The sequence below is a fragment of the Phasianus colchicus genome, chromosome 5 (genome assembly GCF_987193195.1).
Source record: "Phasianus colchicus chromosome 5, bPhaCol1.hap1.1, whole genome shotgun sequence".
Classification (NCBI taxonomy): domain Eukaryota; kingdom Metazoa; phylum Chordata; class Aves; order Galliformes; family Phasianidae; genus Phasianus; species Phasianus colchicus.
In genome coordinates, this window is record NC_143440.1 from 46,749,326 (window position 1) to 46,773,754 (window position 24,429).

The window sequence follows — 24,429 nt, forward strand, 5'->3', positions numbered from 1 at the left end:
CGCTTAGGCAGTGTCACTTTTTCACATGCTGTGCTCCATTTCAGCAGAGGTCCATAACTTGACGACAGCTAAACCTCAAATGCCCATATGATGGGTGTAGTGAAAATGCTGTCATGGCTTGAAACAGTGATTGAGCACCTGGTGGGAAAGCAGGGCCAACCCATGGGAGCTCAGGTGCATGCAATGCAGCTGAGTGACCAGAAGGGGTGGAGCCAGGATCCACCCCTTCCCAGACCTCATTTAAGGGTTGGCAGTGGAGGTGAGGGTGTCTCTTGCTGAAGATATCTGTCTGCCTGGGGTCTACCAAAGGTAAGTTGGTTTTCTTCCTTTGTTTCTGTGTTCATGGTTGCTGTATTTGGCTACTTATTTGCTGCAGTGCCTGTTATTTCTGCTGTACTTACTATTGCATTATAGTGTTACAATGTGTGTGCTCACAGTCCCAAGAGATCAGGCTCCAGAAAGGAAGCTGGTTGTTTAATTAAATGTATAACTATTAGTGTCCTAGTAAGAGATCTTGGAACTATGTTTCTTACCTTATTCAAGGTTCTTTCATGCTAGAAACCAAGTAAATACATTTGCTGTGAAATTCTGTTCTCAACTAGTTGCTAGTTTGGTTTCTTGGGGGTAAGCACAGGAAACTTTCTTTTGTCTTGATGGAGCTGGTAGAGGTCAGTCAGATGTTTGGCCTGGAGTTGAAGTTTTCTTAGAAGAATCAAGGTAAGCTTGTTAAATTTGCTTAATGTGATCTAACCATGTTTCTTAACCTAAACAGATATTAATGCACCAGGAGTGGTTTAGTAGATACATAGTCATGATTTTCAAGGGTCTGTATTTATTCTGAAGAGTCACAGTAAAATTACTCGTAATATATAAGCTAATATGCTTTAAAAGTTATGAAGCATTTCTTCATACAGTCTGATAAATGTAATTTGTCAACTAGACAACTCATCAAGGTGGCTGCTGCTTCCCGCACGAAGCGTGCACTGTAATTGAAATCAGTGGGATGTGAGTATCCTGATGGCTCCATACCTGTGGAGCTTATAATCTTGACAATTTTCCTAGAGAATAGGCTCATGAGATTGCCCATCTGTTGTGACTGCTGTAGTAAAAGCATCTTCAAAATGCATGTATTCCTGCATCACATTTGGGGTAGGCCAGGTGTGTTTCTGTGCCTAGTATTACCGGATACATGAAACAGTAAAGCCGTAAGATTTCTTGTAACTAAAGTATCTCCTTTATATTTTCAACTTCACGGTTAAATGCAGTCTAATTATTCTTGAATACACAAATGATAATTGCTTGTAAATTGTGAAAAGCTTTACAGGGAATCTGAAAAAAAAGTGAGAGAATAGCGTGTCCTGAAAAGGAATATCATTTTTCATTGTTTGTTAAAACGAACAGCCATGATTGAAATAGCATGAATCCTGCTTGTTCCAGGGATTATGTTAATGACCTTTAGAGATGTTCTTACCTGAATTTCATGTTATTCTCTAACTTGCAGCAAAGGAACACTTTTATTCTCAATAATTTAGTTGACTTGTGTTTTTTACATACAAGAATCAGACCTATAGTGGAGCATGGCAGGTGTTTGCCTAGTCCCCATGGGACCAGCAGATGTCATCAGAACCTTTAATTCTCTGACAGAAGAACTATAACTTTGCGTGCTGGGTAATCTGCCCTTTTTTGTGCCTTACTACCTCTGTATCATGAGGCGGAACTTAAGCAGGCAAGAAACATAAACTTAAACAACTCTCTCTTTAAAGTATTTCTGTCCTCTTGGGAAGTCATCTCAAAGTTTCTCCAGCAGATGTGAAATGTATTTTCAACATTGGATTCCTGAAAGGATCAATAGCAGAAAATTACAAAGGGTCTAAGAGCTTTTATGATTAAGCGAAGGAAAAAGAAGGCATTACTGCATCTGGAAGTCATATAAAATATTGACATCGACTACTACCGATCTTCTAAACTTGGGATATGATTTATTTTCTTACTACTCCATGTTTACATGCATTGTGAAAACATCTCCTTACAGCCACAGTAATTACACTGAGATCCTGTGACTTGCAGTCTTTGACTATCTGGCCTGAAGTTGTTACTTAGAGATTTCTTCATTACACTGTCCTTTGGCCTCTGTAAAAGACAAGCAAGAGGTGTCCTCCTGCACCTGTGAAATGTGCTTAGGCTCACTAACTATCAAATAAGTGTAATTAATGCTACACCACTCAGAGTGACAAAGAACTGTTCATCATGTGTACTGCTTGTTTGTTTTCCTTTTAAATATAGACCTCAAATACTGTAACCTGCTTCAGTTCTGGTACCAGTTCTCATGGCTATCAATAGGCTGCATGGAATGGCTATTTAAAACCACTTTTCCTAAAAAATGTGTGTATGTATCTGGCTGTTCTTCCACAAAAACTTAAGCAGGGATTCATTTTAATTCAAGAAATATTCACTTTTCAAACTGGTTAGGCACTCTAAAATTCTTGCTCATCTCACTGTAATTCAGAATCAAAGCACTCCATTTCTATTTCCTGATTCTGGGACCACTCCCCTCCTGAGACTTCTTTTAATGATATTGTCTGAGTTTATCCAAAAACCTTAAGAATAAGGCGGGGAGTAAGAACAAATATCTAGGATGATGTGAACATTTCCTCAAATAAGATGTTTTCATATGGCAGTAACATAGTTCTTGGGAGTTTGAGTTTGAAGGATAATAAATCACATAACATTACACAAATGTGATATCTATAATGATCAGCCTCAAATGCAAGACCAGAGATATTGTACTGTTTGTATCTATCACTCAATCACTTGTATGATACTCATTTTTGAGAAACAGAAATGGTATATTAAAAGCCTATCAGTTAAGGGGGTGGGGGAGGAACAGTAACTGCATACTTTTTATTCCCGTGAGGGGAAAATTTAGGTAATGGAAAAGTCAAATGGACAACAATCCCTGTCCATGAGCATTGTAGGGACTGAAATATGATTTTCTTTGTTTCATAAGAATATTGCATTTAATATGTGGGCAGTGCCAGATGTGAGGTTAATTATTCATTTCCTTGATTTAAGTGCTAATGTCACTTAGCAACCTTACTTATCTTTGAAATTGAATATTTTATGGATGCACATAGATTTCCAGTGAGAATAATATGTAATAGAAAAATACTTGGGTTGTGTAATCTATGCATGATAATCTTTTGCTCCTGATGGCATCCAGTTGAAAATTCTCAAGCTTTCGAGAGGCTTCCATCAGAGAAAGCGCTATAGTACCTGGTTGCTAATCTTTGTTCCTGATATTTTCTGGCTAAAGTATCCTCCAGCATTGGAATGTAACTTGGTGATATTTCAATTTGTTTGATTGCTTTAAAACATAATTTGAGATTATACTTTGCCTTTTTCTTTCCTTTTCTCCATTACCCCTCAGAACTATACATCTAACCTGAATAAATAATGAAAGTCTACAAAATTCATAAAGCTCAATGACTTTCTCTGGGATGGAGATACTTTTACAGCCTTCGTGGCTGGAGGAGATTATGTGCTTGTCTTCTCTAGTCTAGAACAGAGGATCTACAACAGTGTGGAATTGAATTCCACACCTTTGCTTCAAAGTTCTTCCATGTCAGATGCCGTTTTGTCAGGCTGCCTGTCTTCTGCCATCTGTTGCACAGCAACAAAATGAAATGTACTGTTGTTGGAAAGGTTGAACTTGTTGCCACACCACCACCATGACATGTCTTCAGATTCTTAACCTTCCTTCTTAACCTTTCTTATTGGAAGCACCAACTTTGTTCCCTGTATAATGAAATATTTTTGAAACCCACAGAAGTCCCTCCATACAGAATTATTACCTTGGTCAACAGCTGATTATAGGATGAATATGATACTTCTGCATCATATAACTTACATTTCATAGGGGTATTCATTTTTCATTTTGGCATTGTAATGTACGTGGAGGTATTTGCATTGATAGGAGGCTTAAATTACCATTCACCTCTCATTCTTCACTGAGCAGTCATGTCTTCAAGTTCCGGTCACTGTCATTCTAAAAAATAGTCTTGTGATCAGACTTCTTGTCAGCCAACATATAGTCAGTCAATAAAATATTTAACAAGACTTTACTCTCTGTCTCCAACAGGAGAACAAGTGCTGTTGTGAATGCCAGTGCAGTAATAGTATGAAATCGAGAACTGTATTAAGAGAAATTGAAAACTGTGAGCATTCTTGTTCATGTAACTTTCATACAAGCTTATATCTACGTGACCATACCTCTTGACCATCTTGCAGCTTATGTGCATCGTATCCGTAATAAGCATTGGAAGATTTAAGTCTGGACACAGGGAAGTTCTGCAGTCCCTTTTTGTAGTGAGAATGTAAGCACTGAAACCCGCTTCAATGTTTGTTGTAGGCCAGACTCACTGATAATTCACCTTGTCTATACAATCTGATTTGTATAGAATATAGACAAGTGATGTTTGCTCCAATGTGCTCCAGATGGCAGCTCAACTCCTTAGACTTGTCTGAGGTCGTGGTCACAAATACATACATTCATACCCCTGAAATTATTTACCAGATAAAATTGTTCTTCCCAGGTAATGTGTAGCATGATAGAATACAGAAGGTAGGAGTCTGTTAGCAGGCACAATAGAAGCACTAGAAAGAACATACAAAATAGAGAACTGACTGTTTTTCATCTGAAGAAAAATCTATAAGAGATCAACAGTTCAGTAATTAAGAGGAAACAACAGGTTTCTTCAGTGTAGACATGTTTCATTATTGTATCGGTAATATTTGTGATATAGGGTTGCCTATGTAACATTTCCATATAGTTCTGTATTTTTATTACTCTAAATCCTTGTATAGACTTTCATTCTTGAATAAACAGAATAAAAATGAATTTGAACTTAAACTCTTTCTCTACTGACATGAGATGTGTTGTCTTATACCAGAGCAAAAATTTCTGTTCAGATAACTTCTATTCTGGACCTGTCTTGCCTTAAACTAAGCCTCAGTTGTGTGCATGCACTTGAAATGGAAAAGTGAATTGGTTTTCAAAAGGATGCTTTACTGGAAACTAATGCTTTTGCTTGTGCCTTTTTTTTTTTTTTTTTTTTACCAAGTTACAATAGGTGATGCCATGCAAACCTGACAGCTTCCACTGCTATCTAGTGCAGTGGAAACTATTATTTTTCCAGTGTGTTTGTGACTCCCATACTCAGAAGAGCTCCCATCCCAGGTGTGCAGACTAGTCACAGTGGTTTTGAGTTCTTGTTGAGAGAACTGGGGACTGAGAGCTCCTGTGGGAGTTGCTTATAGTGGTACAGCTGTACTGACAGCTCTGCAGCTTGTGCTGCACAGAAATGGCATGCACAGTCTCCATGCAAAGCAAATTTCTGATGTAGCTTTATTACTTCCCTGGACTGGCTATGGTTTCAGCTGTCCTTGCTCAGGAAAAGGCAAATTCAGTCATCAATTATACATGCCACAGTTTATATTGGTAATGGCACATCTAATTCAAGTGGCTGTGATGGATGCAGGTGTTGAGGACAGTCTGCAACATAGTACAGAAAGCCTGCGGGCGAAGGAGCTCAAACAGATGAGGTTGCAAAAACAGAAGTTGAAGCCAGCCAAAGAACTTTGTCCTAAGTGTAACGAAATGTAAATGCTGCTTTTCTTTTTCAGTACTGCTGAAGAGGAAAAATAAGCTGTGCAATGGAGTCTACCCAGAGTTTTATCTCCTAGCTTAGAATCAAGCAAGAGGGCATGGGGGTGGAAGAAGCATGCAAAGTCAGCATGCTAGCTGCAAAGCAAACATCAGGGTTATCTTAAATTTACCTTGAGACTGGAAAACAAAGATATTAACTAGCTAAGCATTTTCTCATAGGATAATCTGCATTGTGCATTGCAAGCATCTTAACCACTGTCTTCTATAGAGTTATTTGGTTTGGTTATAATAATGGCTTTAAATACTCCTGGTATCTTGAAGCATGAAACAAAGATGTATGTACATGTGCATGGGTTTGCAGACGCATCTTTTCTAGAGATGCATTCATATGCAGAAATATGATGACACTGAACATAAATAAAAGTATTGATATCAAGCAAATGGTTGTGGAGATGACTGGGTGTGCCTGGAATGTGTCCCTCTGTCCCTTTGCCAGGGTTTGCTCAGGAGAATCAGACACCTGAGAGCAGAGCCCTGGTAGCATGTCAATCTGCCAGAACTGGGCAGGAATAGGAAGAGAGAAGCAGTGCTAAAATCCACTGTTTCTTCTGCAAGGTCACCAGAAATGAATCTGGGCTGAGGAAACAGAAACATGTTCTGAAGTGCTGTCTTCACAATCAATATCCTGTGCTACCTTGCTGCATGTCACTTTCCCATATGTATGGGAGTTGGTACAATAGGTAAAACAACTAAGCGAAAAGAAAACAGTCTGACTGTCTTGAAAAACTTGTCTTTTTCCTTTTGTAATGATTTGGTGAAACATGTTCTAAGCCTAGAGTATTGGTCTTGCTCATCTCAGGTTAGAAGGAGTTGGTGTTTGTCCTGTGAGTAAATTGTTTGTTCCTTGGGAAGGGCAGGGGTATGGAAGGGCACATCTGCTAGCTGTGGACACTGGAAGTCTGGGATCATATCTGCAGCCCACTTGGCAGCAGAGGCTGGGATTTAAACCTTGTGTCTCTTCTCTGCAGCCCTCACTATGGGGATACCCTGTTTCCTGACCCAAGTGGGTTCACATGAGACCATGTCCGGGTGGTCATGGGCAAAAGTAGGCCAAGCACCTCCCTGTACTAATCTAGAAGACTGATCTTTCCTGCAGCTTGCCAGTGTAAACATACCCTTTGTGTTTTGAACCTTACCTTTGTATTTCACAAATCTGTAACTTTTAGAAAACTTTTGTTCTCTGACCAAGAAAGTCTACTTCATGAAGAAAAATGCATGCGAGATCAAGCTGTTTGAAGGTGGCAGAGTTAGTCAGGCTCTGCTGACCAGTGCTCATGGGTTATGTGAGACAGCATTGCCCTCACTGCACAGTGTGACAGGGTGAGCTCATTCTCACTGTGCAGCTATACCACATACATCACTTCCCCCTGCTGTATGAGGAGCAAAAGATAGGATTTACTTTTCATATAGTCTCCAAATATATGTTGCTAAAGCTTTAGTAGAGTCTTGTTTCATAAATATTAAGTCATGAGAAACTTTGATCTGTGGCCAAACATGCCACACTATTTAAACAGTTATCTTGCTTGCTTTGAAGTCTGCTATTTCAACACACCAGGCAGTCTGATTATCTCTGGGCTGCATCATTTAGCAGGCAAATAGCTACTCTGTGACAAAGCATAGCAATCCTGTAGGTATGAAATAATAGATAGAATTACATCAGGGTCTAAAACAATTACCTCGAATCCACATTTTCAGGTTGCTTATACTACGATCACAAACACAACCAGCTTTTCATCCTTATCTGCTGAGGCTAACAACTCACACTGTCAAACTCTCACCCAACCTGCACCAGTTTGTCCTTAAAAATGCTGGTTGCCACCAGTGCCAAGCAAGGCTCTAAGCCTCAGTGTATGCTGTGTTTACAGGTTTCAAATTTGGTTCTGGTTACAGACTGAGTCTTCCATGAGTGATGACTTGTACATGTAGACTAGTACACAGGGGTTTGGCCATGGCTCCTTCTGCCTAGCTGTAGTAGACATCTTCAAGGGGAAAAAGAATGTTTTTAAATAGTTATTTTTCATGTAACTAGGAAGAAAGTGATCAGCTAGAGGTTTTAGCTGTGCTTTTGTTGTTTTGTCTCCTCAGTGAGACACTTCCATTTCAGTGAACAGAGACAGGCTGATAATGCCTTCCACCAATTTGTAGCTGACTACCTCAGTTACTGGAGATAAGACAGAATAAATAATGATGAAAAAAGTGCTTTTGGTCAAGTTGCTAAACATCTAGTGACTGAGTAACAGAGTGTCAGCATGTCAAATAAGATAAGAAGGCAAAGAAAAGGAGCTTTGCATTGCCTTACCCTGTTTTCAGGGTGAAGAAGATTAAAGCGCTGCTGGTGAGACAGGTTTCTTCTGACTGCCCCAGCCAGGGGACCCTGTTAGCACAGGAATGGTCAGGCAGCAGGTCCCTGGTGGCAGGGCAATCCTCCTGGCTGCTGCTTTGCCTCATTTGCCTGTAGGGAGTGATGGTGGTGAGATGCTGGTGAGATCCTTACCTCCTCAGTCTCAGTGTGAAGCAGGCCTTGTTTCTATACCAGTGCCTTTTGGTTAAAATCATGATGTACACTTGCTATAAATACAACGCAACCTCTGCTGGAAGGACACTGTGGTTTGTACAGATCACAATGTACAATGTTGTATCCAGTTTTGTGATGAGGACCCAGCACATAACAGTGTGTGAGACTTTTGCTTCTCTTCCTTTCTCAGTAACCCCTGGGACTCCAGTGTATCTGATGCTGCTTTGTATGCAAAGATGAGAATTTACCAGCAGACTTACTGATACCTCAGCATTTTTTCCTAAGAACTGTAATTAGTCTAGTTACAAAACTAAGATGCAGTACAGATTACTTGCAGTTAAACCTTTCCATGCATTAGTTTTTAGTATCCTCCCCACTCCCTGGTGTTATGATCACCCTTTCTCTGCCCTGCTTGGTCCTTAAGTTTTGTGGCTTCATCCCTGAGGGAAGGGCACAGTGGGACAGTTGCATCCTGATCCTTGATAGGAGGGGTGTAAGGATGGTGGGGACAAACTCCAGGGTCCATCTGGCATCACTTTCATACATTTTCTATTTTTCTGTATGCTTTACTCCTCCTTCGTTGGTTCATAGAACCCCGTATGTTTGATCGTACTACCTGTGGTGTGCCTTACATGCACTGAGCACCCAATCTGTGTTCTTCTGTTTATCTCCAAGACTGGTTTTACCCACCTCCAAAGGCTGCAGTCTTTTGAAGGTCAATTACTGTGCACTGGTGAGCTGTTCATGGCCCTGAGGCCACCAGAGTCATTCTGAGCCTGAACTCTCAAACCTCGTTATCATCACTCTGCACCTCTACCCTTTCATTTTTCATTCTAGGTCCATAGACAGAACACATGCTACACATGCTCATTCTTGATAATTACTGGTTATGGAGATTTGTATTTCTAGTGATGCATAGACGTAATACAATTATACAAATCCAAGGAAAATAATAAATTAGATAACAATATGTATCCAATACTGTTACACATAAAGATGCTAAGACAAAACTCCAGGCAGGCCACATGTAGCCAAGCAGAGCCTGACAGATGGAGAGATGTGCACCCTGTGCTCTTGCAATGAAAAGAGGCTTCCTGTCTCACCAGAATTTAACCAGGTCACCAAAACCTGGGATGGCCATGAGTGCAGCTTTGAGCCTCACCCCCTGCTGTGTCAGTAGCTAATGATTGTGGTCCCTAACTACTTCTGAGATACCTCTCTGCTTCACTGATAATTACATCAAAGGGAGCAACTCCGTGAAGGGGGAGGGCTGAAAATTTGCCTTTTTGCCCAATCTTTCCCACTCTGCTGATTGACAGGAGGCAAGGGGCCCTGTTGCCACCCTTCCCCAGTTTTTGGGAGTAGGAGGAAAGTGAGTACTGCCTAGCCAAGCCAGCAGCATCCACCTCCTGCAGGAATGGTGCTGATGGTGGGAGGGGAAAATGTCTGCAGGAGGTGGAGTGGGAGGCTGCGAGCAAGAGCTGGTGCAGAGAGGAAATACAAAGAGCAAGTGTAAAAGAGAAAATCTGGTGGTGCTCATTGTGATGAGAGCAGGATTCTGAGAGTAGGACTTGGTGGTTAGAGGAGAGATGAGGATGGGACACATAATAAACAGCACAGCATGGACGTAGGCAGGGAGCAAGCTGTCTGCTGCTCTTTTGTGCTGTGTGTGGTGCCTGCCTCTACTTCAACACTGTCTCTGGCAAATTCTGCAGTGGAAAAATCATAGTAAGGTGTCAGTAAACCAGGGGCTGTTGCCTGATGAAGAAAGCCTGGCAGACAGCTCCCCAGCACTAATCATGACACTGGCAGGAAATCTCTTGTGAGGATGGCAGACGCTCATTGCTGGCTGTTACCACCCAGTTTTCCCATGGTTGGCATCTAGACTTTGCACTGCCTGCTGTCCCTGCTACTTCCGCAGCTTAGAGAGGTTATCCAGGAGAGACATTGCAGAGCACTAGTTCTGCATGGCAGCATACTTGCCTCTCTCTCCTTTCCTTCCTAGAGCTCTGTGGTCTCATTTTTTCAGAATGTAGGAAAGAAACAGAACTCCCACATCCTGCTTGTGACTGGGGCATGTGTCTGCGAGGGTAGGAAGGAAAGCAGTCTCTTTCCCAAAATAGAGATTTACAGCCTGAAAAAGCTGATTCAGCTGATGTGGGGGATTCTCTTGATCTTCAGATCTCTCCCAGTATCATGTGGGAACAACCCTCTTCCTACTACATTCTATTTATAAATATCCATTCCAAAATGGTTTACAAGCAAAGGAATAAGATTTAGCCTTGTGGCTGCCACAGATAATTGTGCATCTGGGACACTGTGTTTCTTCCACATTTCTTGATGTGAACCACAAACCATGCTACTAAGATCAAATACATCACTTTTTTTCTTCTAGAGAAAACTGGCATGGTTCTCAGGTGCTCAAGAAACCTCACTTGAAGATCTGACCTCATTGAACCCTCTCATTCCTAGAGGTTTCTCTGTTGCTTCTCTATATATCAGTTAACAGTAGGAGTGATAGTGGCTAAGACTGGTCCTGTTAATTCTGTATTGTGCAGTTATATTTCAGGAAGATGACAAACCTGCATGGTCAGACAGGTTGTCTTAGGAATTATTTGTGTGCGTGTTGGGCCACAGAACTGCTGTAACAGATAGAGTGCAGGAAGGAACCAGGAAAATGGTGTAGTGCGCATGTATCTCATTCACTGGGATTCTTGCCATCAGTGTTTGTCAGTTGGTCATAAACTTTCCTATTCAGAGATTATGAGCAGTTAGTCAAAAAGCCCAACCGAGGACCAAGTGTGACAGTCAACAGGAAAATTTTTATTAGAAATACAGAACAGAAAGGGATATTTCCTTTTCTCTGTAAAGGAGAGACAGTGCTTTGGTCTTCCTTTTGTGTGTCAAGCTGAAAATCACCCTTGCTCTAATTTCACAGAGACTGATGTGGCTGAAGCTTTTTGCGTCCCAAGCCATTTGACCGCTCCTGCAGTATTTCCTGATCTGCGATACCATTTCACTTCCTTCCAAAACTGCAGTTGTAGTTAAGAGTCAGCTGTGGTCTTTCTTGTACCCATTTTCAAAGCAAGTCTGTTGAAAGAGGTTATCATTCTGCCCTCAGGCTGTTCTAACTCTCATGGTTGGCTGTCACCGCTCCCTGGGTCTGGAGATCTGCTCACAGGGTGATATCTACATATCTACCTTTAGTAGCTATGGAAGGATGGCACTTTGCTAGACCAAATCACAGCTGACAATATGCTTGTGTAATTGTTGTCCAAATACCTCACCTTCTCATCTAGCTACATCCTCCTGACAACTGATGGATACACGTGTGAAGAGTCAACTATTAACGTGTGCTAAGTCTGCCAAATAGACAATACTTGTTTGAAAGTCCTCAGGATGAAGAATAGCTCTGTTTTGAGCTGAAGGAAGGCTTTCCAGAAATATTTGCTGCTAGATTAACACTAAAAGTGATAAATGATTTATGGAGAAGAGAATTCTCTCTCCCTACTGAAAACAACTCATGTTTCCAGTGTTGACGGAAGCTTCAGTCTCCCATGACCCTACGTTCCCTACGTTGTTGATTCAGCTCTTCTCACTTCTTATTTACTTGTTTATGTATTTATGGTAAATTACAACTGCCTATGCTTTGTTTGCAGAAGCGTTAATCATTTTATCTGATATTCTGACTGACAATGAATTGCTAAGCAGGAATCTTCCATTGATGTACAAACATTTCTCTCTCAATACTGGCAATTCTTAGCAGGTTTTTCCTTGTTTTTCAGTCAAATAAAAGAGTCATTCTGTGGTAGAAGAATTTAAAGCATTTTTCATACTTCCTCCTAAGAAAGTGTCACAATCAATACCTAGAGTTTTTGATAATGACATAGAATAAAAACTCTTGCTGAAAAAGAGCTTTATACTTTGCTGGTGCAAATGGAAATAAGCATTGTGCAGTTTCACATCTTCTTTAATTAGTAACAATAATTAGAGTTCATATCTCACTTCTGCTAGTGGTACTTGGGTTAGCTATTTTTCCTATGAAGAGAGTACTGTTTGTGTCTCTGTCAAAAATCAGCATCAGGAAGGGATGGTTGAATTCAATTCTAGGAGCAAGAGTGAGGGCCATTATCTTAGGAGCAGTTGTTGCTGCAGCCGCCGCAGCCTCAGTACCTCTCTCATCAACATCCAGAGCAGCCTTATGGATAACCTAGGAAGAAAGAAAACAGTCATTCTGGGCAGCAACCAGCCACATGAAAGATGAACCAGACTCCATTTAAATCACTCCTCCTTTGGAGGATCCTCCACAGAGGACTTGTAAGAGCAGAAGAGATGTGAGCTGCATTGCTGTAGGCAGCTGCTTTAAATGAAGACCAGGATAGAGCAGCAGCAATCTCCTCAGCTCCTCATGAGCTAAGAGCAGAGTCTGTTCTCTTTTTCCTTACACTGGGACAAGTGCTTTTATTTGCCCAGATACCTCTGAGGAAAGGAGGCATCTGAAGAGGAGGAAAAGGGATTGTTTAGGCAAAGACAAGATAAACTGCAACTACATTCACAAATAAGAAAAATGAGAGAGAGAGAGTCTCTTTTATCTAAATTTCATCCCTTAATCTTGAAATTTTCCTTGATCTTTCTTTCTCTTGTGCTTTCTTTCACCAGTCTTTCCTCCTCATGATGAGATAAGAGAGGTGCCTGTGCCCAGCTGGCCCCAGACCTAGTAGGGCTTCATTTCTGCCTCCAGCCATTCTGTCCCAGGGTAATCAGAGTCCTGCTCTGCTCTCTTGTCCACATGTTAAAGGGGGTCAGCTCTGCACTTCTGAAACTGAGTCAACAGAGCAGTAGGGTGGGCTGTAGTGTGGCTGGGAACATTAATGGCTCTTCCTGAGAAGCTGAGGTTTGGTGCTCTTCTCATGCTCCACACATGCCCTGGGAGATCTTACTTGAAAACAGCCCTTGGAAAAAGAACTGTGCAGCAAACTAATCTGATCATTGTCACTGGCATCCAAACTCCTCTCAGTTGTAAACTTACAGACTGAAGCCAGGGTAATCCAGGATATGGCAAGCTGGAAAGCCACGAACTGTGTTTAACTGATGTTTCTGGGCACCATAGGGGTGTGTGTTTGTGAAAGGAAGAGAAGGGTTGGTGGCAACAGACTTACTTTAGAAACCTTCAGCTCTGGGACACCAGTGATGCCAGAGAGATCTGCCTGGTTGGTGAACACGTCCACAATTCCCATCTTGCTAAGTACGTTTGTTATTTCATAGCTCCCAGAGATAGAAAATTTGGGGAAGTAGAGCTGTATTTTGCTGTTGGGCAGAAGAAAAATACAGAGGGTGGTAAGACATCTTTTGCAGAGGTAAATGTTCACGGGAAAGCTGTGTAATTCCCATGGGTGTCAAATACCAGCGGGCTCAACCAGCCATAAAAATACAATGAACACTAATCCGTTGGCTCTTCTTACAGATGCTGTAACTCACAGTAATAACAGTGATATTTATCTGGTGTTTTGCTTTAGCAAATATGAGAGCACTCAGCAAAGGAGGGCAGTAACGAGAGTCTTTTTACAGTTAGGAAACATGAGATGCAGAGGTGACAGCCCATGTCACTCAAGCAGGGAGGGGGATGAAATAGTTCATATTGACACGTTTACTGGGCACCCCATCTTCTCTATTTTCTAATGTCTCTCCTCCACACACTTGCTGTGGTAGAGTCTGTGTTCAACAGTGAGAAGCAGATAGGGAGTGTAGACATACTGAACAAGTTCTGTCCAGCTCTGGAGATCAAAATGTACTCCCCAAGTCACTCCTGATGGAATTTGCACCACCTCCAGGCTGCCTGTGTGCACCTCCTGCTTGCTATGCTTTTTGCTTGATTTCTTTCATGTGCTGTCTAGGGGTCTTCAAAGCCCTCTAGGCACCTATTCCTGGGGTAACTTAGCTCATATCCAGTTTGTTGCCCATTGTGTCTTTATTAACTATGTCAGTATCTCTATGGCATACAACAAGAATCATGAGCGTGAACTGCAAAGCCTTGTTGAGAATCAGGGCAGAGCTTGGTAAATTAGGCATATATTACCTTGATATTACTCATCAACTGGTGCTTAGATCTCCTTCCTCTCAGTCAAACAATACTGTAAGACATACTAGCTGATGTTAGTTTCAGAGACAGAATTCCAGAAAATCAGGAATCACCAGCCTGTTCTAACAAGTACTGGGTACTGCAATGGTCCTTGTAAAGACGATATCCATGTAGGGGATTATTATGAATTAATACAAAGTTACCGTTTATTTAGGGTTTAAGACATATTTCTGAGTCATATGTCACTGACACAATATATAAGGTAGAACATATTAGCTGAGATGTGACTGGGGTTTTGCCTCAGAACTGCCACTCTCTCACTCAGTGGACTGTTTTAAAAATCCTATATGGGATTACTGTTCAGCACTCTCTATCCCCTATCAGGATGGTTTCTGCTGTGGTGGGGGAAGCATAAGGTCACTTAGGCATAAACAAGGGAATAGTTAAATACCAACCAGCTGCAAGGTTTTCATAGCTAGGATGCACAAGAAAAAAAAAAATAGCCCACTCAGTTATCAGGATCAGCAAATCTGTAGTATCGCATTCCCAAAAGAGAGGAAAAAAAGCATAGATCTAGGTCCCACTGCAGCTGACTGGCAGATTACCTCTTGAATAGATGGTCTGACCATTTCTTGACTCTTTCCTTGTCCAGAGTTTGTTCTAACTGCTTCATTTTTCCTTTTGCTGGCAGAACTAGAAACGCAGTAGCACTTCCATTGTAATGAAGACGTACCACGGTGCAAGGCGGGTCCGCATCAAAATACAAGTCAAATATGCCAACCTGATACATCATAGGAACTTTCACAGTAGTTTCAGCATCCACAAAGAACTCCCTTTCTTCAGTGTTCTCCGGTTTAAAAGGCTTTTCCCAGTTGCCTGATATAGAAAGGGAAATGCAACTGAATATCCCACATCTCATCTCATCATAGATGGAATGTTATATAACTAATTGTATGCACCTATTCTTAGAATTCATAAATTCAGTTTTCAAACTTACCATTTTAAGATGTATGTCACAGTAAAGCAAGAATCTTATACTCAGTCAAGAGAGCATATTAGATTCCATTACTTCTCTTAGTAATCTTTCTGTAAACTGTGATTTGAGGGCTCACCTGACAGCATCTGTACTCTGTATACATTTGATTTCTATTAACTTTAATAAAAGTCTGTCTGTAGATAAAATTGATGTAGGATCTTATATTTGAGTGCTACTGTGTCAAGCTTAATACCACATCATGAAATCCACATTGGAAATACCGTTTCCACTTTGTTTCTTAAAATGTCTTTCTCTGATGATCAATAGCTTCTTTCATTTATAAATATGTTCGTGTGTATATATTTCAAGGACTTCAGAAGGAAAAAATAGGATTTTATAGTATATATTAGGCCAGTGAATAGTGCATGTTTCTACAGCCTTCTAAAAGATTAGACATGCATTTGTGCATTTACTGAAAACTGAAAAAATGTAGGGCAACTGCAGCCATGAAAGTGTGTTAGGGCTGCACAGAGGCTGCATCCCAGAGCAGAGCTCCTGCATCTGCCTTGGGCAGTGCTCAGCCTTCAGGATTCAGCTGCTCTTCTTGGCCCAAGCTCACCAAAAGGGGCTTCAGTCCCACCAAAGAGCATTTAAATTTCTGCTGGAACAGTTTCCCAGTGAGGCTGCTGATGAGATCACTTGATTAAAAACAAATAACACAAACATTAAGATGACTTACCTCTAAAGAAAACAAAGCTAGCCAGGAGCATTACAGTCTGTGGATCAATTTCCTTAACCAAATTAGTAATCTTCCCTTGTGTTTTCTTCTCTACATAATCATTGATCTCCTTCTCAGCCTTTGTGGGATTGTTGAAGTCAGTAGCTAAAACCTCTAGTTGATACAAAGGTTTGGCATCATCTAAGAACTTTTCTAGTGGTTTCAGCTTCTCTGTTAGAAAGATTGCATTCCCCATGTTGAGCTGTACCCCACTCTCAGGATGGCTCAGCATGTGCATAAGATTGTGGAAGCCATCATGTATCTCTTTCTCCTGAATCTCTGTAAGGTTAAAGGCAAGTCCTTCCAGGATCTGAGTCTTGGTGATTGACCTAGCCCCCAGGGCCAACATTGCAAAGGCAGTGGAGATGCTTACAGGAGAGAAGAAGATGTTCTTATTAGGTTCTTCCAGTGCAACCTCATTTAGAAATTTAAATGCAAAGTCAGCATTGTTTGGCACTAGCTTGAGGCAAGCAGCTGCTTCAGCATTATGATGTATATGGTCGTTATGTTCATTTGGATCATGTCCATTGTGGTGGTTGGCTGTAAGCTGACCATAGGCAAAAGCATGAAGCCCAGCCAGAAGCAAACATATATAAAATACAGTCTTCATCTTGTATTAAAATCCTGTGGAGAAAAGGAAAATCTATTAAGGTAAATTAATAAATCAAGTAGAAAGAATTACTTTATCATTCTCATTAAAAAAGAGCTCATGTTTTTCTCATCTCAATTTCCTTTAAAAGAAAAAAATCCAAAACATCTCTTGCCAGGCATGATTTTTTCTCTTTTGTTGTTGTTGTTTGCTTTAATTTCCCCTGGCCTTCTGACAAATCTTCCAGAACTCTTTTTGCCTCACACTAAATGCCCACGAAGGCAAAATTCAGCACTGATTTGCTGAATACACAGCACCCTCAGCAGGCCAGAAAACAGCATACCCCACCAGAAAACATACCATGACTAATCATTGGAGGACAGCAATAGTACTGTGCTTTTGACAATAATGGTCTAAGATAATTCCTGGAAAGAACATCACAGAGCAAGTCTGGATGTTCTGCTAGTGAAGGAAGAGAGAAGAAATTCACACAAGTGGACAGACAGCAGTAGCTACATACAAGTAGAACTGGAGCAATTAGTTCCAGAGATCTTCAAATAACCTTTTGGTCAGATTGATAAGGCCCTCTATTTCAAGAGAGAACAAACGATGGTGGCTGTAGCAAACCAAACATGAGCTTTATGTATCTCAGGAATAGGTTCTCTTTCTTTCTCAATAAAAGTGATATGACACTTAAAATAAGAACCCAAAGTAATGTTTTATCTCTTAATAGACAAACTGAACCATTGGAGAGGATTCATTTTCAACAAAGGAGTCAATGACACCAAGAAAAGCAAGGCCTTATTTTTTATCAGATGCTCTTCTGGTCAAAGGGCAGTACATTTATCTTATCCTGTTACTCTCAGCTGTGTTATCTACATTTCTTTACAGAACTGACACTGTAACAGCTCTTACAATTGAACATCAGAAATGTGGAGTCCCAGTGGGCCTCATTTCTTGGGAATCTAATGCAAAGAAATGGTGAGAAACTTGCAAAGGATTTGTGGAGATAATGAGCCAGATTTGCTAAAACTTGTGCAAGGAGAGACACATTGATCTAACTGCACCATTCTATTCTGGTATTATTTGACTTGAAAGACTGTGGTCAGGAAGTGATATGATCATGGTCCTGATTTCACCATAACATCAGAAAGATCATTTTTCATTAGTACTTGAGTATCTAGTTATGATTAGACTTGAATAAGAGCAACAAAATTTTGAGGTATAATCAGATGTTTAAACAACTGCAAGTCTGATGAAAGTATTTCTAAAAGGCTGTCCTGCTTGCAGCAGCACTATATTATTGATAAATGTAATGGTCATGAGTGTCCCTGGTAACTGCATTTTCAATTACTGTGCACAGTAGTTTATAATTATATTTTGGCCTCCTCCTTTGATTCTGTCATTGAAATTATACTGCTCAGTATAACTATCCACTTCTAACTCATCATAAAAGCTCTTGTTCTGAATATTTAAAGCCAGCTATGTGTGATCCAAAGTGTTAGTCAGACTTTGAAATCTGATCCCAGACAAAAGCACAAAATGTGAGCCTAGTCTATTTCCATGTATCTAGAGGTCTGATTCAGAATCTGCCTCTGAATAAATTACTCACTGTGAATTTACTCAGCTGCAGGCATAATTAATTAACAACATGAATACAAAAGAATGAAATATGTCACTTTAAACATAGGTCACTACCTTTTCCCTATCTCATCACATTTACTATCTATAACAAAGTACAGCATATAGGTGGATTTTTGTACATAGGCACTGAAATGCAAATTTCTATTTATTTGGAGTGCAACATAGGAATGGAATTTAATCTGGCCTCAAAATTGTAGCTAATGGATGCAGTAAGAGCTTTGTAAAATATTAGTTATAGTTTTCAGAAGGATTTTTCTTCTATCCTGATATTTTTGCTCTATGCAGTTATGACATATTTGCTTTTAATGTTTAGTTTTCACGAAATTAATTTCATTTTACTATAGCTCTGAATTCAAAGATAATTAACTACAGTCTGAATGTTAATCATCCATCTGTTACTCAGCACTGGCCAATCACAAACATTCAAGACTTATGAGTCAGCTTTCACAGAAATCTTGGTAATGGTTGATTTTAAAATCATGAGATTATGAAAGACTCAGCAGCTGTAGTGTGTAGAGGTCCTTTCTTGTGTGTATGCTTTTTTTTTTTTAAAAACCCTTGAAGATAGAAGTGACACTCTGTTAGACTATTCTTTGTATAATGGAGGCACTTTCATAATAGAATTTAGATCCTGTAAGCCTTTACAATATGACTGGGAGCTACTACTGCATACTTTGTATTTACTATTCTAGTTGATATTACTGCACTTTTAAGTTAGCAGAAGATTATCCAATGATAAATCAACAACTGTTTCATTATGGAGCAGAAGATTCAGATTATTAGGCTATCCTCATGATTGAGTTTTCCTACCAAACATACTTACTATCCATTTATTAAAGAACAAAGAGCTGGGAATCTCTGCTTAAAAAGCCCTTAGGGAATTCCCTATCTGAAAAGGATAATTATGAAAAAAGCTTTCTATCTTAAGACTCATACTGTTTCCAGAAGAACAGTTTGCTAAGAGGCATTCTGTCAGATTGCCCACAGACATGGAAATACAGTGAAGAGCTATTCAGTTACAACTCCATATTTACATTAATTTGTTGAATAACCTGGAAAAAAAACAGTTGAATTCTCTGCCTCTTTTCTTCCTTTTGTTTATGTCAGGCCATGACAATGTATTTTTGGTATTCAGGAAAAGGATTCATTCATGAAAACTTTTCAGTCAAACCTGACAGTGGCACAGGAACATGCCAACACCTGCAGGATAGCGATGTTTCAAGCAATTTATCTGTAATAGATTTAGCAGTAACATTCATTGAGTATATTACAAGCTTTCCTACCATGCAAACCAGGATGACAGTACTTTTTTTAAGATGACCTTTCCTAGAAAGAAAATGGAGAAAACTGGGATTGACTGTTGCCTCAAAATAATTCCACTAGAATACCTAGAACAGAATGAGGTCAAGTTTTCCAACTGACAGAACCTAATTCTTTGTGGATACAGTTAGTTTATCTACTTGAGAGCTGATTTTTGTCTCAGTGATTTGGAGATGAGTATTCATCCCATGCTGCTCCTATAAGGGATTTTCACCTATACTCATTTTAGACAACATGAATATTTGCAGTGTTTGAAAATGCATGCAGACATGAAAAAGAAGAGTATTTGCTCACCAGATGGTGCTGCTTCCCTCTTAAAAACAATCAAATGAGGAAATCTGAGAAGTCTTTGTCCTGATAGCTTGTCCCTTGGGGTACCAAGCACAACAAGATGTGACCCCACCACCATCAATAGTGTCTGTTGAACTCATCTCAGTTACTTATGGTCATATCCAAAGAAACTAAAAGAATTCAAGCACACGAGTCACAACAGAAGGACTTGACTACTCACATGTGTGTGAGAGAAACTGATCTCAGAAGCCTACTGCACATGATGGCCTATATACAGGAGCACCACAGATTCACTTGTTCCTTACTGGCTGTTCCTGGACAAGCTCAGGCAGTTGTCAAGAGTGATCAGCTAGACATTTCCAAGATTCAGAGTTTTGATACCCCTGTACCTGAGAAGACTGCAAGCACAAGTTGAGGGTATTGGATTCTGTAAAGAATCCAGTCATTGTCACTGTTTCATTAAAGTAATTACTTTTGCAATAGAAACATAGAAATCAATTTTAGAATATCCTTTAGAAATGCATGTAATCCTACACGTGTGTAGGTCAGCGATTTCTGTAATCAGGTATGTTACTTTTCTCTGTATGGAGTAAACTTCTGTGTTAGACATTTTTGGGTAAAACTTCTAGGAAGTTCTAAGACATCAAGTCCTCTGTCAAATTTGCTTGCATAAATCCAGACAAACCCTGGGAGAAAGGAAGAGAGGGAATAAAATCAGAGCTGTTCTCAGTGTCACCTGTCTTCTGCAAGATAGCTTGGGATGTAAGAGCTCACCAGGAATTGCAGCCCTCAAGAGTGGCACCACCTACTTCAAGGCTTCTTTTTACCTGGAAACAGGTGAACACAATCTCTCACTCTTCAGAGCAATCTCAGTATTTACTTTTTGGATCTGTGCTACTACACACATCTATGGATAAAATATTACTGAGACCAGAAGAAAAAAAAAGTAACAGTGCAGTATTTAGGGCAGTTGTGAACAAATCAGACTGAGTTCCTAGTTTCTGCTCTCCAGTGTACACCTGATCACTACACAGTCTCTACATGAACATTAGTTTGGCATCACCATGATCTCAGCTCACTGAGCAGCTGAAGAACAACTTTTCCCTCCTTCCCACTCAATTATCCTTCAGTCTGATGATTAGAGGATACAAAGAGATGTCTCATCTGAAAGAGAAGTACAGCTCAGGTATCCTATTCTCTAAGCAAAGATATTACTTCTGGCCTTGAATATACTTTAGTAAAATTAGTTAAAAAACATTATCTGTACTCTAGGCACCCATCCCCAGGCTCTGAACAAAACAGGGCCTGTTTCCTCTAGCTGGGAAGAGCAGGAGGTGTGTCAGGGGAATTCCCTTCTCAAGATGTTGAAGATTTGTTGGCTCCAGAAATCACCTTGCTTCCCCATAAGGCAATGACACCCTAGTCTGCCATTCTTGGTTCTCCTGCCAATCACATAACAATATACAGACAAATGCCTAGATAGTGCCTGTGTGCTTTGTATCCAATTGGCCAAGTAAGCCTCTTTACCACTGGAACAGTTGCTAAGACAGATTTAATATACTACAAAAGTCTTAAAATCTATTGACTGCAATATGATACACTTTTGCAATCTCCGTAGGAAAAAAGTCACTACTTACAGCAACTTTCAAGGATCCTGCTGCCCTCACCAGAATTATCCTGCAGCACCCTCTCTTATTTATACTGAGAAATAGCATTATGAAAGCAAAGCGTCCTCTAGAAAATATTAACCAAGGCAGACAGGTGTTATTACATTAGGAACAGAGCAGAGCAAACAGAGAAGGCAATGTTTTGGAGAAGGCAGCTGACTCTTGCTGTATATACGTGGCCTAACCCTGCCTTCACTTACAACAGTTGTAAGAGTTCTCCTGCATTTCTGCACTGTCTCCTGCTGGGAAATCAGCCCTTCACTCTGGTAAATAGTTTGCATACACCATTAACTTCCACAAATAACCTGACTATTAGAACTACTGAAATGAGTAAAATTAAACACATTCATAATGCTAGATAAAACATTAGGAAAAGACTGCTAGATGCACGCCATGGTCAGATCTCATGTCAATATTCTTCCTCTTCACACCAGAATGTTAATAGCTTTATATGGTTTATTAACTTTAAATTATCCAATCATTCTTAATTGTCTAATAAGGCACAGGTGTTAGAGACTGCACTAGTAAACTTAAAGGGGTAATATCAGTGTATCTAGTGTCTGAGGGTTGTTGTAGGGATAGTGATGACAGAGATGGATACTATATTGCCTGTGCTACCCAAGCCAGACTGATGTGACCATGCGTGTAGGTGGACAATCAGCAATATTATGGCCTAGTGTACTGCCACCAACTGCAACTACTCCCAAATTGCAGGTGAGGAAGCATCAGGCTAGTAGGCTAGAACATGATTTGTATGAAGGTGGATCCATCAGGAAGGCCACTTGTGTTTTATATGATCCTTCTTCACTGCAAACTCCTTGCAGAAGTCTGTAGCCCTACAGCACTGTGGAGGAGGAGCATTAGGATCTGTGCTAATGTGAGACTGGAGAATATAACACGTAATTGCATAGCTGAGCACCTCACATCCAGTAGGAGCATCCCAATGACAAGTGGGAGAATCACAGCAATAACTTCACCTTAAAGGAGGCATTGCTGAATCTTCTGTGGAGATTAGGGTTTTTCTTTGCAGATCATGTGTTGAAACAAGGCTTTACATTCTGCATGGCTGTGGTGTTGTTACAAATTCTGTCTTTCTAGGCTTCTCTGTGCCTTTCACATATGCAAAGGCAAACAGAGTTGTTCAGTACCGGTTTGGATCTAGAGCATTTGTTTGAGTTGTTTACCAGCTGGTGAAATGCTAGTAAAGCAGCTGAATGCTTCAGTGCTTAATGTAAGCGAAAGCAGTCCCCAGAAGTACAGAGCTTTACTTTAAATGTCTACAGGTGAACAATAATAAGCACCAAGAAACAAGTGACAACACAATGAAGTACAAGAAATACAGCTAAGATTAAAGTTAATAAAAATGTGGAAAAAAACAACCGACTTAACATGACTTCATTTAAGAACAGTTTATTCTAGCAATGAAAAGTGTCCTTTAGCTGCTGATACCTGGATGAGAATGCAAGAGGAAAAAATGAATAAAATCTACTGTGTACCAATCTCTGATGTTATCAGCATTGTTGTCTGATCTTTTTTTTTTTCTTGAGTATCCAACAGTTTCATCAACCATCTGTATTATCCTGAGATTTGCTGACACTCTTCTTCAATATTTGATAAAATATGAACACACAGCATTTTACTTTCTAGAGTCAATGGGCTGCTTCTCTGCCATTATGAAAAATAATTCATAACAGTGCTTCCATTTGCTCCTCTAGATCTGGGTCAAACTACATTAGGCATCTTATTATTTTGAACTCCAATTTACTTTTTTAGTATTATTATTGCAAGATCTTAATAACACTATTTCACCTTCAGTAAATTGTCTCCATTAGCAAGAGTCATCCAGCATGAAGTCCCTTGGAAACAGGCTGGCTGTAGTCCAAAATGAATCAATTATTTAAATTAGAAAAACTGCATGCTTGCTTCCCTAGTGGAGGAACACTTTGATCTCTTTAAAATATTTAACTGATTATCCTGAAACCTGTTTGAAACCACAATGTGTTGCTGTTCTGATGATGCCCTCTGGAGTACAGAGAGCACATATAATGCACTGAGATGACATGACAGTGTGTTGCTGCTAAAGGCTACAACTCTGTATAATTAATGAATATACAGATGTTATAGTTACAAAATATACCAGAGAATTTGGCTATACAGTTATTATATCAAAACAGAACAGATAGAACGCTTACCCATATCCTGGGCTTGCTATGAAACTCCAGAGAAGAGGATCTCCAGAAGAGATCCTTCCCCCTGGTATTCAGCTCTTAAATGGGTCTAGGAGAGGTGGAGCCTGTCTCCACTCCTTCTGGCAGCACAGGTGAATTGCCTTCACCTGTGCTCCCATGGCTGACTCATTGCTTGCCTCAGGTGATCAATCAGAGGTTCAGGTCGTGATTCAGCAGTTCCCATACATTCTCTCACTCTCTCTGCACACAGCTATATTTAATTTGTGTACCTCTGTCTCTCAAGGTGTTTCAAGGGGAACTGCACTCTTAATTAGACAAACAGCTCAGAAGTGACTTCCTGGATGAAGTTACCCTCAGTGGCAATAAAGAGAAGGTACAGCGATGTCAAGGCTCTGCTCCAGTCCTTTTAAGCAAAGATATGACAGATCTTCAACCTTAAGCCGTGTCTTCCTCTATTTTGTGTTGTACATCTCTTGACTCCTGGCAGCCCCAGGCAGGATGTTCCTGCTCACTCCAGGGCTTTTAGATCTCTCCCCACCTTGAGAAAATAGAAAAAAAATGACTGGTTTTCCACTGATCGATTGATTAGATTTCACAGGTGTTAATACTTGTGTAAAGAAGGAAGGGAGAAGAGATTGCTTAGAGGCCAGGATCAT

The 24,429-nt window shown here is 40.2% G+C and overlaps 1 protein-coding gene across 3 annotated transcripts; it reads right to left on the reverse strand.

Annotated features, from left to right (window-relative positions):
* Positions 1–11,035: 11,035 nt before the first annotated feature.
* On the reverse strand, positions 11,036–23,829 carry LOC116228880 (alpha-1-antitrypsin-like). Of its 3 annotated transcripts, none has more exons than XM_031593047.2 (5): positions 23,777–23,829; positions 16,035–16,697; positions 14,925–15,195; positions 13,400–13,547; positions 11,036–12,450 (listed from the first exon to the last, which is right to left on the reverse strand). In XM_031593047.2, exons 2-5 carry the CDS (start codon positions 16,681–16,683, stop codon positions 12,235–12,237), a joined length of 1,284 nt encoding a protein of 427 aa, XP_031448907.1. In that variant the 5' UTR covers positions 16,684–16,697; positions 23,777–23,829; the 3' UTR covers positions 11,036–12,234. The 3 variants fall into 3 exon arrangements, with proteins under 3 accessions (XP_031448907.1, XP_089997677.1, XP_089997678.1); XM_090141551.1 differs by lacking the exon at positions 23,777–23,829 and adding an exon at positions 21,555–21,590; XM_090141552.1 differs by lacking the exon at positions 23,777–23,829 and adding an exon at positions 20,692–20,737.
* Positions 23,830–24,429: the final 600 nt, after the last annotated feature.